The sequence below is a fragment of the Squalius cephalus genome (assembly GCF_949319135.1).
Source record: "Squalius cephalus genome assembly, chromosome: 13".
In the NCBI taxonomy this organism is placed as follows: domain Eukaryota; kingdom Metazoa; phylum Chordata; class Actinopteri; order Cypriniformes; family Leuciscidae; genus Squalius; species Squalius cephalus.
This window is the reverse complement of record NC_137134.1, coordinates 21,650,336-21,667,253: the sequence shown is the minus strand read 5'-3', so window position 1 is coordinate 21,667,253 and position 16,918 is coordinate 21,650,336. Positions and strand designations below refer to the sequence as shown.

General features: G+C 39.8%; 1 protein-coding gene across 1 annotated transcript in view; it reads left to right on the top strand.

The window, feature by feature from the left end:
* Positions 1-16,610, top strand: part of gpc1a (glypican 1a) — a 28,799-nt gene extending 12,189 nt beyond the window's left edge. Inside the window, exons 2-9 of the mRNA XM_079891579.1 lie at positions 7,838-7,996; positions 10,548-10,945; positions 13,154-13,319; positions 13,469-13,599; positions 13,688-13,825; positions 13,911-14,041; positions 14,995-15,170; positions 15,859-16,610. Coding sequence (XP_079747705.1) covers positions 7,838-7,996; positions 10,548-10,945; positions 13,154-13,319; positions 13,469-13,599; positions 13,688-13,825; positions 13,911-14,041; positions 14,995-15,170; positions 15,859-16,067 — 1,508 coding nt within the window. The 3' untranslated portion in view covers positions 16,068-16,610. The remainder of the gene's footprint in view (positions 1-7,837; positions 7,997-10,547; positions 10,946-13,153; positions 13,320-13,468; positions 13,600-13,687; positions 13,826-13,910; positions 14,042-14,994; positions 15,171-15,858) is intronic.
* Positions 16,611-16,918: the final 308 nt, after the last annotated feature.

Here is a 16,918-nt window from a genome sequence, read left to right as displayed (position 1 = left end):
TTGGTTGAGCCACTGTTGCTATGTTGAGCTTGTCGGAATGTTCAAATAAAAAGAGTTTTGAAAGCAGTTTTTGTGGAAAACAACCAATGAATGTTTATTTATAGTTGTCTTTTACTTTAAGATGGGATGAGATTAAGTATTTTAACATCGGGAAATGTTGCGATCTAAAAAAAAAGTTCAATAAACTTCTTGGTTTTTTACTTTTTGAACATGTTTTACCCCACACGCCTGTAATAGTGTTTTAAATTACTCTTATCATTAAACTCAAATATCTAGGCTATACTATCTATGTAACACTAAGCTGTACTTTTTGTTTTAATAGTTTCCTAAAAGGCGCCTGTATATCTTGTTCTATGTATAAAGTCAACAGGGTTGTATTTTCCGTTTGAACCCTCTCATATATTGTGTGTTATAGGATCATAGCAGCTCATTAGACCAACCTGTTATGGCCTTTATATTTCACACTCACTTCTGCTTCCTCGGTTCCCCTGGGTCATAAAACTGTAAACACGCATATGAGAGCAGACCATGTGCAAACTAAATCACAGTCAGGCCTGGGCAATTTTCACTGCCGATTATGGCCAGACCCCAGACATACCTCAGCTTGACGATCCTTCCCATTTGCCAAAGAAAGGAAGGGCTGGCATCTCAGAACTACCTAGGAAATCAATTAAAAGGTGCTTTCCAGTGTTTTATAAGGCATACCGGGGCTTGCTCTGAAGTCGTCTCTTTTAGCACATAAAGCGAGCGGCCGTCAATCGCCTTTATTGCGGCTTTGTGCAAGGCCTGGTTCAGGGGTCACAAGCCCTTAACGTAAGACGGCACGGCGCCCGGGACTCTTTGAGCAGCCCCGCGACTCAGCAGGGTAGCGGATAAGAGAGACCAGAGGCAGATGGTTAAGAGAGTGCGAGAAACCCAGCAGGAGGGGGGTAATGAGTGCTAATAGGCACAGGAAGAGGTTGAAGAAAGGTCACCTGGAAATGTGGCAGAAGACCAGATGAGAAACGGACAGGAGATTAAAAGAGTCGGCCAGAGGTGACAAAGGCCCAGATTATTTTTTATACTGTATGAGAACTTAATCCCTCATCAGTTTTTATTCCCCAACAGGAACAGATTATGATGTCGGGATGTCCTGGGCACGGATGCCATACACCGGAAAGGGAACAGCACATTAAGACGTTATCAAACTAGATCTTTCCGTTTACACAGAATTCAAGTGTAGACAGTTTAGCTGATCTAGTTTTGTTGCAAAGTATAAAGTGGTGTCAGACCCATCATAGAGTTCTTCGATTAATGAAATGACCAAACTGTGACACAATTCTTGTCACAACTTTATTTTCTGTACTTTTACTAAATCCATTTGTGTTGGGGCAACATCAGTTGCCATTTGTTGCCATTAACTGAAACTGGGCAGGAAATTTGTAGTTCCCCGGCATTGCAGGAGACTTAATGGGGAGAGTAAATGTGTTTTTACAAAAGGGGAAGATGTAATGTTTAATGTCCAGAGCTTCTGAAATTTTAGGTTATCATTTTTGCGAAGAATTACGTTTTTTCTTTGGTTAAGGGGCGGGTACATGAAGAGCATGTTAATTGTTGGTTTAATCAATGTGCAATTGCTTTTTAGCATGTAGCATGCTGATGTGTGTCATTGCTAGTTAGGAATTAGCTAGTCTAGTTCCTCAGTCAAACATGCGATGCGTCCGAAATCAAATACTTCCCTATATAGTATGCGAAAAACATGTAGGCGAATAGTCCCACGGATGACCTACTACTTCTGGCGAGATTCTGAAGTGTGCATACGATGGACACTATCCCATGAGGCCATGGGAGATGATTTATGAATATAAGTGAAGCGGCGTAACTGTAGGTCACGTGACAGTAACATGGCGGATGTAGTATGTCCGAGTTACATTCATACTACCCATATTCATACCATATAAAGCATACTTTTCTTAACGGCAGTGAAGTAAATTCAAATTCAAATGTAGTATCTACTCAGAGAGTACGTGATTTCGGATGCATCGCTAGTGTTTGGCTTTAGAAGACTTATATGTCTGAATATAGGGCACAAGTTGTATGGACTGCTCTTATGGTGGTTTTGCATTCCTTTTGCAAAAGCATGTTTCTTTTGAATAACAAAGTTGTTTTAATCTTGCTATTTACAGGAACTGTCAAAACAACTGTACTGTTCTTGAAAATATGCACCATTTCTGCAGCTCATCAGGGCCCCCTACTGGTCTGGAGCCCTGGGGAAACGGTTGGCAGGACCGTGCGTTAATCCATCCATGCTTAAATTCAAATCCATCATGCTGACACAAATGCGGAGGTGTTTGGCACACTTCTTTGACAGATAAATTTGCTCTAGGTTACACACTTCCTCCCCCTTCTCTCTCTTTGTCTTCCTAACCTCATTTTTTCTCTGCGTATTTTCCCAGTGTCCTCTGAGGACATGGTCTGCTGGGGATTACAGAGATATTGCATTGTGTTCATTAAAGGCAGCTTATCCTCTTAATTGAGACCAATGTTTGGGCAAAGCGCCATGACACCCGTGACCTCATATTTAAAAAGAAGGTCAGATTCAAAGATTAGTTTGCGAATTGCGGCCAGCTTAGAGTTTTCTGTGCCAGAGTTGCCATCATGTTCTGATATGTGAGTAAATCAGATAATATGGCCGCATATACACTGTATACCAATTCAGTTGTTTAGCACATGCATGTACCTAAACAACAAAAAACGAATACAAGATTATATTTAATGTATACATAGCCATCATGCTACATTGCTTCTTCATTAGATTTAGATTTTTGCATTTTCTGAAGAAAATTTGACAATTAACAATGGTTACCAGGGTGTTGCTATGTAGATTTTGAATCTTCTAAATGCGAATTCTGTCATTATTTTGGAGCACATTAGCTTATAGATAATAGTAAGTCTAACATATTCATACTAAAAGCAACAAAAAAACTTCCATTTTGATTTCATGGGGACTTTAAGGTTTTCTTAGTGTTTGTTACTGGCTTAACTCAAAAAAGCTCATTCTTATTTCTGTGATATTCTCGGTCACTCCTTCAGTAATTCTGTGGGTTTTTTTTTTACTCATTCATATAATTTCACAAACTTCTTCTTAGAAAATAAGAGTCATGTGTAGATAAGTCAGTATGTTAGTGCTTGAGTTCCACTTTTGTACTTTGAATAAACCTCTGAATGGGTTTCCATAAATTATTTTACTGCTTGCTGAGCTTGTTCCTGAGAGTTGTGCTATGTGGTACTTGTGTGGTAACGCGGGTGTGGCGTTTATAAGTCTTCCAGAAGGGCTTGGTTGGAAAGCAAGCTTACCAAACACTTTCTCACTCCTCAGAGACACCCTGTTAATCAGGCATGGAGGACATGAGCATGTTTTTTTGGCCAGCGCAGGGATTTAAAACCTCAGCCAGCCTCACCTGTAGATCCTTGCGCACCTGCTTCTGGTAAACCGGTGCCTGAGGCAGCCTTTGCTCTCATCTCAAAGGAGTCCACGCAAATCCTCTCCCAGGAAAAGAAGGAAAGGACGGAGATGGGAAAATAAAAGAACTATTCACATTGGTATGCCAGGGGCTTTGAAGATGAACTTGAAGAACATCCCTCTAAAGAACTTCCTCTTACTGTTTGGTTGTTCACTTTTAAAACGAGGCCCGTCTTTTTCTTCTGAAGTCAGTCCAAGTCAAATTTCAGAAGCCGATCCAGAAGGCACTGAGGCTATTTTAGTCTGATGTGTCAACATCAGTGCTTCTTTATGAATTAGCGCAGATTTTCTTGTTGGAATGTGGTCAACAGAACAGGCTCGTAAAAATCATTCAACATATTGCTATGCAGTTTCTAGGGTGTTCCCAATGTAGGTGTAGGTTTATGATCATTTTTGGACCATTTTTTGTCCTCCAAGTCAATTCCAGAAACTTTTTCTAAGTATGTGAATGCAGATGGTACTACCTACGTTATTTTTACAGGTCATCTACTGTTATCACTGAGAAATGGTTTTTCCCAGTGCTTTGTTCAAAAGCCCTTCATTCTTTTAATGATCTTTTCAAAAGCTGATACCCTGATGTATTTTGCAGCATGTAAGCAAATATCAAAGAGGCATGCAAGGGAAAAGAATGGAAAAAGAGCAGTCAGCACTACACCGCATGGAGCATTCATTTGATTAAATAGTCACTGGCCCTGAAGGGACTGCGCCAGTTGGGTTGAAAGCTACCTGCTAACAGTTTAACTTGAAGGGATTTGCTTCATCTGACACTACACAAGGCCTGTTTGTCATCCTGCTCGACTATTTGTCTCGCTGTCCATCTCTAACAATTAGGCTGTCTGAAGAAACCTTTGATTTTTCTGGGCAGACTGAGGCGGCTGACAGGTGATTCTCTGTCAGGCATTGATTAAGGGTCTTGTTCGTTTGGCAGCCTTTCGATTTTCATCCAACGGCATGACACGGCTCAAGGAGGCTCGAACAATGTTTATTCAGAACAGAAAAGAGATAATTCCTCTGGATTTATTTTTAGCTTATTGCCTCGGCGAACGTCCTGCATTCATAAAGAAATGCATCATCTCTTGATCTGCCTGGAATTATGGTAGATTCAGTTTGCTCTTGCACACACAAGATCCGCCTCTGTTAGTCTTTCTTCCTGGCTACGTTCAGAATGCAATACTAAGAATGCTTACTAAGCAGTATACACTGTTTACCAGGGTGTATTCAATTAATTCCAAGAGGTACGGTCTCTATCTTTCCTTCCCAGTGGAGGTTCGGACAATATTTTTTTGGAAGAGCTATACATTTCCATCAGGGCAGCCGTAGTACTTTGTAAAAGAAAAAATCACACTTAAAATCGTCCTCAAAGATGAGAATCCTGGGCCCCTAGAGCCAAAATAGATGTCTAAGAATTTTTACCAATAATATTTCTCCCAAATGGATATGATTATAAAAAGTTTAGATCAGATGTTTTAAAATAATTGTATTTGCTGCAAAAGTATCTATTAAGTATCTATTTTGCTGCTCATGGTGTTTCTGCTAAAATAACCACTGATGTGCTGCTCACTTTAAGCGAAAATTGAAAAATTGAAAAATGGCTCAATTTATCCAGTGGTTCAGAAGGAATCAATCCGGGATTTGAATACCACCTGTACTTTTATGAAAGTAGTGTGTGAAACTGTAAGTGTTATGCTACGATAAACCTTTCAAACAGCAGTATACTACATTTAGTTATATTACTCATTGCATTGCATGTTTAAATTGGTATAGGTAACGCTTTTAGTGATTCAATTTTGTATAAAAATACCATAAGGCCCTAAACATACGAGAAGAGTATGTGATGCTAGCTACAATGTGATTCCAAATCCAAAATGTGTCATTCTCAGCGTTGCCACTAGGAGTGCTATAACTTACATTAGCTTTAACTTGCTTTTGCTGAGTAAGTTAGTTACAATTAAGCTGCATTTAAGTACATTTTTTACGCTCTTTCCCCTGCTAACTTCCCTCCGTCTCGTTCACTCGCAAGTACGTCATTGCTTATGATGCACAAGTGCCCACTACTGGTGGAACCCTTGCTACGTGTTTCAATGGAATGCCTTAAACCCTTGTTCACTTAGAATCCACAATGGAGTGATTTATTATTTACAGTCTAATGAATTTGTTTTACGCACAATTCTATAGGCCTGTGTGTATGCTTGGGCTGTTAGAGCAAATATAAAAAAGGTAGCTACAAGTATTATGTTGTTAAATGTCAAAATAACTCCAATATCATACCCTAGAATTGTGTAGGGCGGGGGTAAATTAAGCGTGATCTGCTGTGACGTCACAATCATGTTGCATTGTGGTCTGTGGATCTGCCTGAAGTGTACATATTGAGTAGACTCGCTCCCTCTGTAAAAATCGAGGGTCTGTCAAAATAAACTTCCCTTGTCCACTTGACGAAGTTAAACGCACTTCAAAATGGAGGATTCTCCCGAGGGGACGTACTCATGTCTAAAAGTGGAGTTAAACGCAGCCATAGTTAACTGTTGATATGTTTATAGTTCTGACTAATATCATCCAGTTTAATGGGACTGACATTTAAAGAAAACTCTATCGCCCCCTTGAGTACTGGAGTTTGCTAATGCCACAGAAATGCAAGAACATAAATACAGGACCTCAGTTTAATTTGCGTTTGTGTAGTTGTGTAGAATTTGTTCTCAATGATCATAGATGTGAAAAATTTTAGGATTGTGCTAAAACTATGCAGTTGCATTGTGAGATACAGTAATCTATCCAGCATACTAAGGTCGTTTTTTTCTTTCTCACTATATTAGTTTCTTTTCATATGTGTTTAGTTAATGTGCAAAGCAAGATCCCAGCTGTAATTTAAGTGTGCATACATCTATGGTTGTGCGGTCACATTGTCGGCACAGACTCTTCCTTTGTGTGCCAGAGCGGGAAGAAAAGCTTCATCTGTCTTGTGTCTTGCGGTCCCTCATCAGTACACATTGATATACAGGCCACACTCCCGTGCTGCTCACGGACTGCAATGAAGGGCCCGGGATTTGATGCATAATGACACTGAAGGCTCTTTAACACCACAAAATGCAGAGCGACACGCTGAAAATGATCTTGGGACATCGCCACTTGTTGATGTACAAGCGTACACATTTAAAAACAGGCTCATTACATGCGTGCATGTGATATAATGCAGCTGAGCGCGTTTGAAACCAGGCCTCGTTGAAAAAAGGTCGTATTAGCAATTAAAGAAAAAACACGCAAGCGAAACATGGCCAGGTCAAAGTGTCTGAATAAATTTTGGTCCCAAATTTTTAAACATTTTACTGGTAGTCCACTGTATGAAGGATTTTTGGGTATAATATGTCACAGTTTACTTTATTTTGCTATCCTCAAAAAATATTAAAAATTGTATCTGGTGTCTGAATAATTTTTGGTTTGACTGTATATATAAATTTTTTTCAGTGTTATTTCAATTAACAAAAATAATTTGTAAGTTTTGGCTTTAGTTAACAATAACAACATTGACAGACACATTATAAAACCATTAATTTATTGTCAGTGATTAAAAGTAACAATGCTTGGGCAAAGGCTTGTGTAAAATAATCTGAGTGGTCCTGTATGTCTTCTTACCATACTTTTTATTTCTATAAATAAAATTTGACCTAAAAGACTTGCACTCTAGGCTAAACTGCATTTGCACAAATAACATTTCTTGCTTCTAAACCGCAGATACACCAAGAAATCTGATTGGATAACTCTTTTAGGTTGACCATAATATTGCAAAGCAAATATTTTAGCCCCTCTGCTGCAGTCTTACCACGGTGAATGCATAAAATTGTGCTTCTCTGTGATTTTTTACTCTCGCTGCAGTCAGACGGCATAAAAAATGCATGGTAGCGATAGCATCTCTCGCTCTAGTTCCCTAAGTCATGACCCAAGACAAGCTTAAATGGGAAAGTTGTTTGCTAACTGTCAGCCGGGTCCAAGAAGCTCTTGCTCTCTAGAGGATCTCATTGACCCATTGCTCTTTGTTCAGTGATGAAGCTATTTTGAAAACTTAGCAAGCTAAGCTAAAGCTACTAATAGTTAAATACAGTCAAGCTACCCTTTAGTAAGTAGACAGCTAAACTACAAGATACTAATACAATCAGCTAATATATAACATTAAATATCTGTTTTATTTGTTTTGTGGAAGTTTGACATCAAGTTTAACATTTATTTCAAATCTTATGGAGCTTGATATAGGCTTTTATGTTATTGGAGTAACTGGCATCTCTGGTGCTATAACTAGGTTAAAACCTCTGCTTAAATCGTATTATCTTTCTATTCCATCTGCAGGCGAGCATCTTCGCATCTGCCCGCAAGGTTACACCTGCTGCACCAGTGCCATGGAGGAGACGCTGTCGAATCTAAGCCGCCGAGAATTCGAAGGCCTGGTGAGGGAAGCAGGACGCTCCATTCAAGCCTCGCTAAATGCCCAATACAGGACCTTTGACAGTGAGTTGGTCGTTGTGTTTGCAGCTGCTAACATGTATGCTCAGTTTTTCCACTGTTAGCAAAATGATTTTCAAATAATCCAAATGTTTAAGGTGTCATTTCTCCACCCACTGTGTAAAGTTGAGGAAGAACAGAGTAGCGACTGCAGCAACTCGCAAAGGAAATGAGATTTAGAGGTTTTACAGTGTACTTGTACTGTCACGGACAGCTTTCTTATCCAGAGCAGTAGTTTATGAAACTTCATCTGCTTTTAGTTAACATTTTTCATTTATCCATCTGCGGGGGTTAACGAATGTGAAGGGTTAAACAGTTGCAGTACTTTGAAGCCCAAATTCTCTCCTGGTTTGTGTCATTGTAAGCCTAGATAAAAGGAAAAGTCTGAAGTTCATATGCTTTCACACCGAGTGGTCCTCGGAGGGCAATTACAGTGGGTTTTTATAGCCTTTTACAGCAGTGCACCATTTAAGCTTGATAAACTGTAGTGACGCCAATAATGATAAAGAGATTTAGATGTAGCTGTTCAGTTTCATGACCCAAATCAGATACTTCCTGCATCCCATAGAATGAGAATGCAGCAATCATACACGCATAATATACATATACATACACTCGCCTAAAGGATTATTAGGAACACCTGTTCAATTTCTCATTAATGCAATTATCTAATCAACCAATCACATGGCAGTTGCTTCAATGCATTTAGGGGTGTGGTCCTGGTCAAGACAATCTCCTGAACTCCAAACTGAATGTCAGAATGGGAAAGAAAGGTGATTTAAGCAATTTTGAGTGTGGCATGGTTGTTGGTGCCAGACGGGCCGGTCTGAGTATTTCACAATCTGCTCAGTTACTAAGATTTTCACACACAACCATTTCTAGGGTTTACAAAGAATGGTGTGAAAAGGGAAAAACATCCAGTATGCGGCAGTCCTGTGGGCGAAAATGCCTTGTTGATGCTAGAGGTCAGAGGAGAATGGGCCGACTGATTCAAGCTGATAGAAGAGTAACTTTGACTGAAATAACCACTCGTTACAACCGAGGTATGCAGCAAAGCATTTGTGAAGCCACAACACGCACAACCTTGAGGCGGATGGGCTACAACAGCAGAAGACCCCACCGGGTACCACTCATCTCCACTACAAATAGAAAAAAGAGGCTACAATTGGATCCATGGATCCATCATGCCTTGTTACCACTGTGCAGGCTGGTGGTGGTGGTGTAATGGTGTGGGGGATGTTTTCTTGGCACACTTTAGGCCCCTTAGTGCCAATTGGGCATCGTTTAAATGCCACGGCCTACCTGAGCATTGTTTCTGACCATGTCCATCCCTTTATGACCACCATGTACCCATCCTCTGATGGCTACTTCCAGCAGGATAATGCACCATGTCACAAAGCTCGAATTATTTCAAATTGGTTTCTTGAACATGACAATGAGTTCACTGTACTAAAATGGCCCCCACAGTCACCAGATCTCAACCCAATAGAGCATCTTTGGGATGTGGTGGAACGGGAGCTTCGTGCCCTGGATGTGCATCCCACAAATCTCCATCAACTGCAAGATGCTATCCTATCAATATGGGCCAACATTTCTAAAGAATGCTTTCAGCACCTTGTTGAATCAATGCCACGTAGAATTAAGGCAGTTCTGAAGGCGAAAGGGGGTCAAACACAGTATTAGTATGGTGTTCCTAATAATCCTTTAGGTGAGTGTATATATATATATATAAACCAGTTATATTAATTATTAATGCAAGAATGGTAATTATTAAGTTACCTGAATGTTGAACATATAGTACGTTATTGATATTAATGATTTTTTGTGTGTGTATTTCATCTTATAAATCCCACTAACAGGCAAAACATGCGCTTGTTCAAGAAAGTTTTTTTTTAAAGAAAAACTTAAATATTTTACATTTCTATTTTCATCTTCACTACAATCAAACCAAATAAAAAATAAATAAATATGAATTTATTTTTTATATTTACCTTTTATACCATACATGGTGAAAATATGAAATACATAAAATAAATAAGATTATTAAATCTGCAATGTAAAACACAATATTCCACAGATATGCTTAAAGCTGCAGTCCGTAACTTTTGGCGCTCTAACGGTTAATAAACAGAACTGCATTCGTCTTGCAGAAGAACATTATAGCCAGAGTTACGTCTCTCGCAGGTACTGGGCTACTCCGCAGGGCACGACCCGACAGGTCTAAAATAGTCTGAATATAAACACTTATTATTGGTGTACCGTAGTGATTAAGGATAAGACAAAAACACGGTTTGGAAAATGGATTCATGATGTACTCGCTTATTATATAAATTTGTAAATTTTGAACACAAAAAAAGTTACGGACTGCAGCTTTGAATGAATATTGTTTGTAAGTTATATTAAAAGCTATATAAAATATTCAGTAGTCAGGGTGCTTTAATGTTGTTGTACTGAAATCTGCAACAATAATGGTAAACCGTAGTCAGTGGACTCAATTGCATGTGATTTCTTTATTAGTTTCACTCTATGATAAGTGACTTCCTTTATGTCATTGCAGCATACTTTCTGGAACTTCTAAATGGCTCTGAACGGTGGTTGGAGGAGGCGTTTGTGGCCGCTCTGGGGGAGTTGTACCGACCTAATGCAGGAGTGTTCCGTGACCTCTACGCCGACCTGCGTCGATATTACAGTGGTGCCGCCCTGAACCTTGAGGAGATCTTGGACGAGTTCTGGATGAAGCTCCTGGAGCGCCTTTTGAAGGCGTCTGACCCTGAGACCGCCTCGTTGCTCTCTGACGACTTCCTGGAGTGTGCCTCCAAGCAGACAGAGACCCTTCGTCCTTTTGGAGATGCCCCACGTGAACTGAAGGCCAAGCTGGTGCGGGCATTCATCGCTGCTCGGGCATTTGTCCAGGGCCTTAATGTGGCTGGAGAGATTGTGCGGAAGGTGTCTCAGGTATAGTGAATTATTTTTCTTTTGTAGGATGGTGTGATGTAGGCTCAGGGCTGTTAACCAGAAGGTTGCTTGTTTGATCCCCTCAAGACAATACTGCCCTTGAGCAAAGTAATTAATCCCAGGGTTCTCCAGGGTGACAGGCGGCATTCATGCATGAAAGTTAAAAACAAACATTCTACTAAATAAGTTAAAAATAAAAAACCTAGAGTTTACACTTGGTAAGACCACCTTTAGCAGTATTTCCAGTCCCTACCAGCATTTAACATCTTTGAAGCTGAAAGATTTGCTTTTTGGTAAAACCATTTGGGAGCAAAAAACGTTGAGTAAGTTCAATAGTGCTCAACTGAATTGAGGTCTAATTTTCTTGATTTGTAAGAACCACCAAATGTCTTTTACATCTTTGTTCTGTAGAAAGATGAGTCGTCTACCAATCATTCTCAATGCTCTTGCAAACCATATCATATTTTGCTCCAGAAACCATACTGTCATTGATATTTCCAAATGAGAATTCCAGTGTGACTTCTTGGGGTAGGTTTGCACCAAATATAGCGCTTTACATCAAAGTCTTATAGTTCAGTTAAGGTCTCATCAGACCAGGGATTCTCCTCCAAGTCACTGAGTCTTTGACATGCCTTTTGGGCAAATACCAACAAAGAAGTGATAACAAAGACTTCCATCTTCCACATTCCTTACGAGCCAGATTTGTGTTTCTGTTCTTGAAGTGCTATTGTTGCCTCATGATAGTTTCTCCCATCTATTTATTCTATAAATGTAACTCTTTAGCGTTGCCAAACTCTTCTTGTCCAGACACCCAGTTCTGGAGGAAGTTCAATTCTTTGCAGATGCACAGTTGTTTCATATTTTCTCACATTCATAATGACTAAGATCACAGTGCTTCAAGGTATATTTAATGTGTCATGAGCAGTATTTTTTAAAGACCTTTGCCTCAGATTTGATTATAATTATCCTTCAGTTCTGCGGTTAGGGTGTTGCCTTGGAAAAGAAGTGTGTTGCCTTGGAAAAGAAGTGTGTATTCTTCTAGAGACAGGTGTATTTGACATTAGAGTTCTACGGAAAGGGGAAAAAATCTTCAGTGAATCATTGTTCCATGGTGTAACACTGTAGAATTGAGATAGTCCAAGGACACTGAAGACTCTTTTATATGTGGCTTAAACTCATATATGTCGTTCTTTGATTTAATGTGCTGCAAAACTGAAGAAAAAAAAAATCATGCATACCATTGAATGCCATACCCTCAGTAGGTGGTCTGGTTTCACTTAAAGAGGGCAGAACCTAGTTGCCTTGAATGTCAATCAGTAGATACTCCCAAATTAATCAATACTGGATCCCTGTCATCAGGACAAATGGCTACACTGCAGCATTCCCAAAGATGTTTGCCTCAAACCAACACAAGGAAATTTAGTCCAAGTCCTTAGTGGCTACCCTACCCTTCCCTAGAACTCCCTGCTGCTTTGACAAATGAATGTAGGGCGCAATGGTACCACTCTGTTCTTTAAGGGATTTCTTACAGAATTGGATTTAGTCTCCTGGTGCCAAACTCTCGGGAGATTCCTGCTAAGCAGACCTAAATTCTTGCTGATGTTGGAAATATATCAGTTTGCAATATTGAATGTCTTCTGGAAATGGCTTTAAGTTATTTTATGTTGTCATATGTAAAAGCTGGATCCATTGCATGGCACATTTAGATGGATTGTTTAAATGGCTTAAATGTCTATGTTTAGTCATAGCTGTTTTCGCAGCATCAGTAGCATGCGAGGCAGGTTCACACATGGTTGTCATAAAATGATTCAACTGAAGTTGCCTTCGGCTAATACACAGCATGATTACTCTGCCTTCCACACTTGGCTTCCCCAAAAGACTTAAAAATTACTTTAAAGTTTTTCTTGCAAAATACAGTAGATGACTTGAATCCACATGCAGGTAATAAGCAGGTACTGTAACATTCAGGAAATCAAGCTTCCTCACAGCAAGTGATAATATATGCCAGTGTTCATGTGCAATTTACTAATAACAAACTTGTTTAGCTGATACTAAAAGGACTTGCATGCTTTTATTATGAGTTCCCCCGAAGCAATACTGTGTTAATTGCCTTGCTCACAGTGTTGTTTGCTCATTGATTAACACCAAGGCTTCAACAGAATGTTGTTCTTAAAAGTGTATGGAAACCAATGGCAACTTTTCCCATAGGTTCCTCTGAGCCCAGAGTGCAATCGTGCCATTATGAAGCTGGTGTACTGTCCTCATTGCCGAGGTCTGGGATCGGTCAAACCTTGCGTCAACTACTGCAAGAACGTCATGAAGGGCTGCCTGGCTAATCAGGCCGATCTAGACACTGAGTGGCAGAGCCTTATAGGTAAAGCAGAGATTATACCACATTAACTCTTACTCTTTTGTTGATTGCTTGATTTCTATTTTTGTTGCATCACACTGGGTAGCTCGAGACAGAAAATTTACCTGACACTGTTAATTTGTCCACACATTCTGTTGTTTTCAATCAATCAGAAACCATGCTACAGGTGGCCTCCAGTTTTGGTGCCGAGCCCAGTATGGACACGGTGATCTATTCAATTCCCGTGCGAATCTCAGAGGCGGTTCTCGCCATGCAGGAGAACATGGAGATCTATACAAGCAAGGTTAGGACATTGGAATTAAGCATCTATTTTAAATTTGTGTGAGTGGGTTAGATTGAATGCACTTACGTTAGTTTGTGTTGCGTTTCAGGTTTTCAAGACTTGTGGGGACCGTGGTGAGGAAGGCACACCAAGCTCAATATCTGAGGAGCCAAAGAAGAAAGGAAGTACAGTTACTGCCCTGGAATACAAACCCAGCCCCAAATCTGCAGCCAGACTGGAGGTGCAGGTGTGTGTATGTGTGGCAGCATCAATTTCTGGACAACTTTTATGAGATTTATACAATGTTATTTAAGTGTGTGTGTAATTCCCAGGTCACAGACGTGTCCAGCAAACTCAAGGAAATGCAATTTTACTGGATCCAACTCCCTTCGGCTCTGTGCAGCGGTAAAACGGCATCCACAACCGGCGCTGATAAATGCTGGAACGGCATCACCAAAGCCAGGTATTATATCTAAAATCTTCTCGTTCTACAAAGAGAGGTGTTCATTCAGCTGGTCAGTACGTGTAATTTGCAGTTTTATACTGTATATTCAATCAATTTACATGCTTCTCAAGCCTAAAGAGATGTGCAGGATTTTGATGGATGACTATTAGGATGAACGCACATTATGAATTTATAGATCGTTACTCATGGTCAGTGCTGGCTTGACTGCATCCCTCCCTCTTTTTGCGGCCGAAGTCGTTAAATTGATTGTTTAGCTATCACTGCCACAGAACTGAACTCCCATTGCCCAAAGTCATCAGAAGTGATTAATCACTGGATGCGGTTTAGATGTGCGTTCATTTGAGAAGATTTAAGTAAGTACAGCCAAACAAGCTTTATTTTTAGTCATCACTAACCAAATTTGCAATCTCCTGAGGGTAATTAATGCATACTGGTATGTGATTAGTGGTGTTTGCTAACGCAAGCATCCATATTATTATTAGATTACTATTAGTCATAATTATGGTTCATGTACAGAAAAAGGAGGGACTTGAGACAAATCTAATAGAGACTTGGGGACATAGAGCTAAAACACTGTAGCAACCACATAGCAGATCACTCAGAAAACCATAGCAACATAATAAAAACAGCTCAAAACATCACATAGCAACATCTCTGAACACCCTAGGAACATAGCAATGAATTAAAAAAAATACTCAAACTCTTTAGCGACATGCTAAAATCAGAACGCTAAAATAAGTGCACCAAAAACCACTTAGTATTGTAGCAGCAGGTTTTGCTCACTCAAGAGCCACACTAGCATGACACGTTATAATTTAGTTTGTATTACTGATGTGCAAAACTGTTTTTTTATTTCAGTTTAAGACCATAAATAGTCAAAAATGTCATATAAAAGCCATTAACATAATGTGCGTGACTGAAATGGTTCTGGAAAATTGATTTTTCTGCAGTTACCTCCCAGAGGTCATGGGTGACGGGCTGGCCAATCAGATTAATAACCCAGAGGTGGAGATCGACATCACCAAGCCTGACAGGACTATACGTCAACAGATCATGCTGCTGAAGATCATGTCAAACCGCCTGAAAAATGCCCTCAACGGCAACGACGTGGATTTCCAAGACACAAGTATGTAGCTAAACGTGCTAAAGTGCTAAAATAAGAGCTGTGTAAACATCACTCACCTGGCCTCATGAGGTGCACTAGCGACTGACGCTAGAGGCTGCGATCTTAAACGTCCTTGTTAGCACGCCCGCCTCCCATGCCGGAAACGGCGGTTTGAATCCCACTGGGAGCAGGGTGTGTAGAACCGGAGTGGTTAAATTTGGTGCCGTGACCCGGATGGGAGTGAGGGTTAAGGGGTGAGGGTATTGGAGGCAAGCTAGCAAGAGGTGTGAGAGTAAAACCTGGCCTCACTAGCGACTGACGCTGGAGACTGAGGTCTTTAGCATCCTTGTTAGTGCACCCGACTCCCATGCCGGAGACGCCAGTTTGAATCCTGCTCGGAGCGAGTCAAGTAGGACGGTTACCCTAACTGCACTGCATTGTGAATGATAATCATACAGTTGGCCTCATGCAACCTGGGCATGAGAACAAATCTGTGTAAATCATTCAGCATCAATTGAATTTATTCAATTCACTAGTTCAGTTTGTTCTATTATTGTTACATGAATGAGGCCCAATGATGCAAAATTTGGCACGATTTTGTCTTTGCCGTAGTATTCTGCAATTTCATGCTAATTAGATTAGACCCTTACTTCTGTGACCTGTTTTGCACCAGAGTAATTATCATGTTTTTCCCATAATGTGCTTCTAGGTGATGATTTCAGTGGCTCAGGAAGCGGCATGTGTGCGGACCACCTGTGCATCCGTGGTAGACCTCCGGTATTTGGGCCGAAAACGGACAGGCCCAAACTCTATGCCTATAATCCTGAAAACAAAAGAGTCAAAGGATCCGGAAACCAGATTCAACCCTCCGTCATCTTACTGGTTCTGTTACTCGCGAGTCTACTGCTCAGGCGATAATGGAGACGCTAAATCGAACTTTGGGATCTGGGTCAGGAAATTTGGGATAGGACAAGGAATGTAAAAAAAAAAAAAAAAAAAGAATAGTGAAAATGAGAAAAGGTGAGCTTAATAAAATTGCCAAAAGAAAAAAAGAAAACTTTTGAGTGAATGGACATTTTAATTCCTCTGGAATACAACATGACCATGAGAATAGGTGGAAAAGGAATTTTGTTTTTGTGTTTTTTATGTTTTGTAATGTGTCAGATTTTACATCAATTGACATCTTGTTTTTTTTACCTTTGAATGTAAAAAGAAGAACTGGACAGGGACAATACTGGTTTATATTTACAATACGAGGTTCTCAGCCACCTACACGACTTACCCACAGTTCTTTGTTCTTAAAGTCACACAGTCACCAAGTCACCTTGTGTTTTATTTCGCCATGCTTGAGTTATGCAAGTTCGTCATTGCACAACTGTCCATTTTGTCTTAAATATTTCACAGACGGACATAATTACAAAGCACTACATTAGTCAAACCCCTTTTAGATAAAAAAATTAATGAACTTTGGCATGGACATAATACGGAAATACAGAATTGCTGAGTATCTAAGAAATTATGTAATGGTGTTTTTATTTTTTAAACTGTTCATTTGGTTTAGTCCACAATTATTTTGTATATTAACAAGCTGCAATGATGAGTCAGTACTCATAAAAATGTACAAAAAATGTCAATTTGTTTCACACCAACATCAAAAGAAATTGTTGCATAAAAGAAAATATAGCCTATTTTTTATAGGACCATTAAGATTTATTGCATTTAATGTATGATTACTTTCATAATTTTATTTTCACAATCATTTTTCTTTC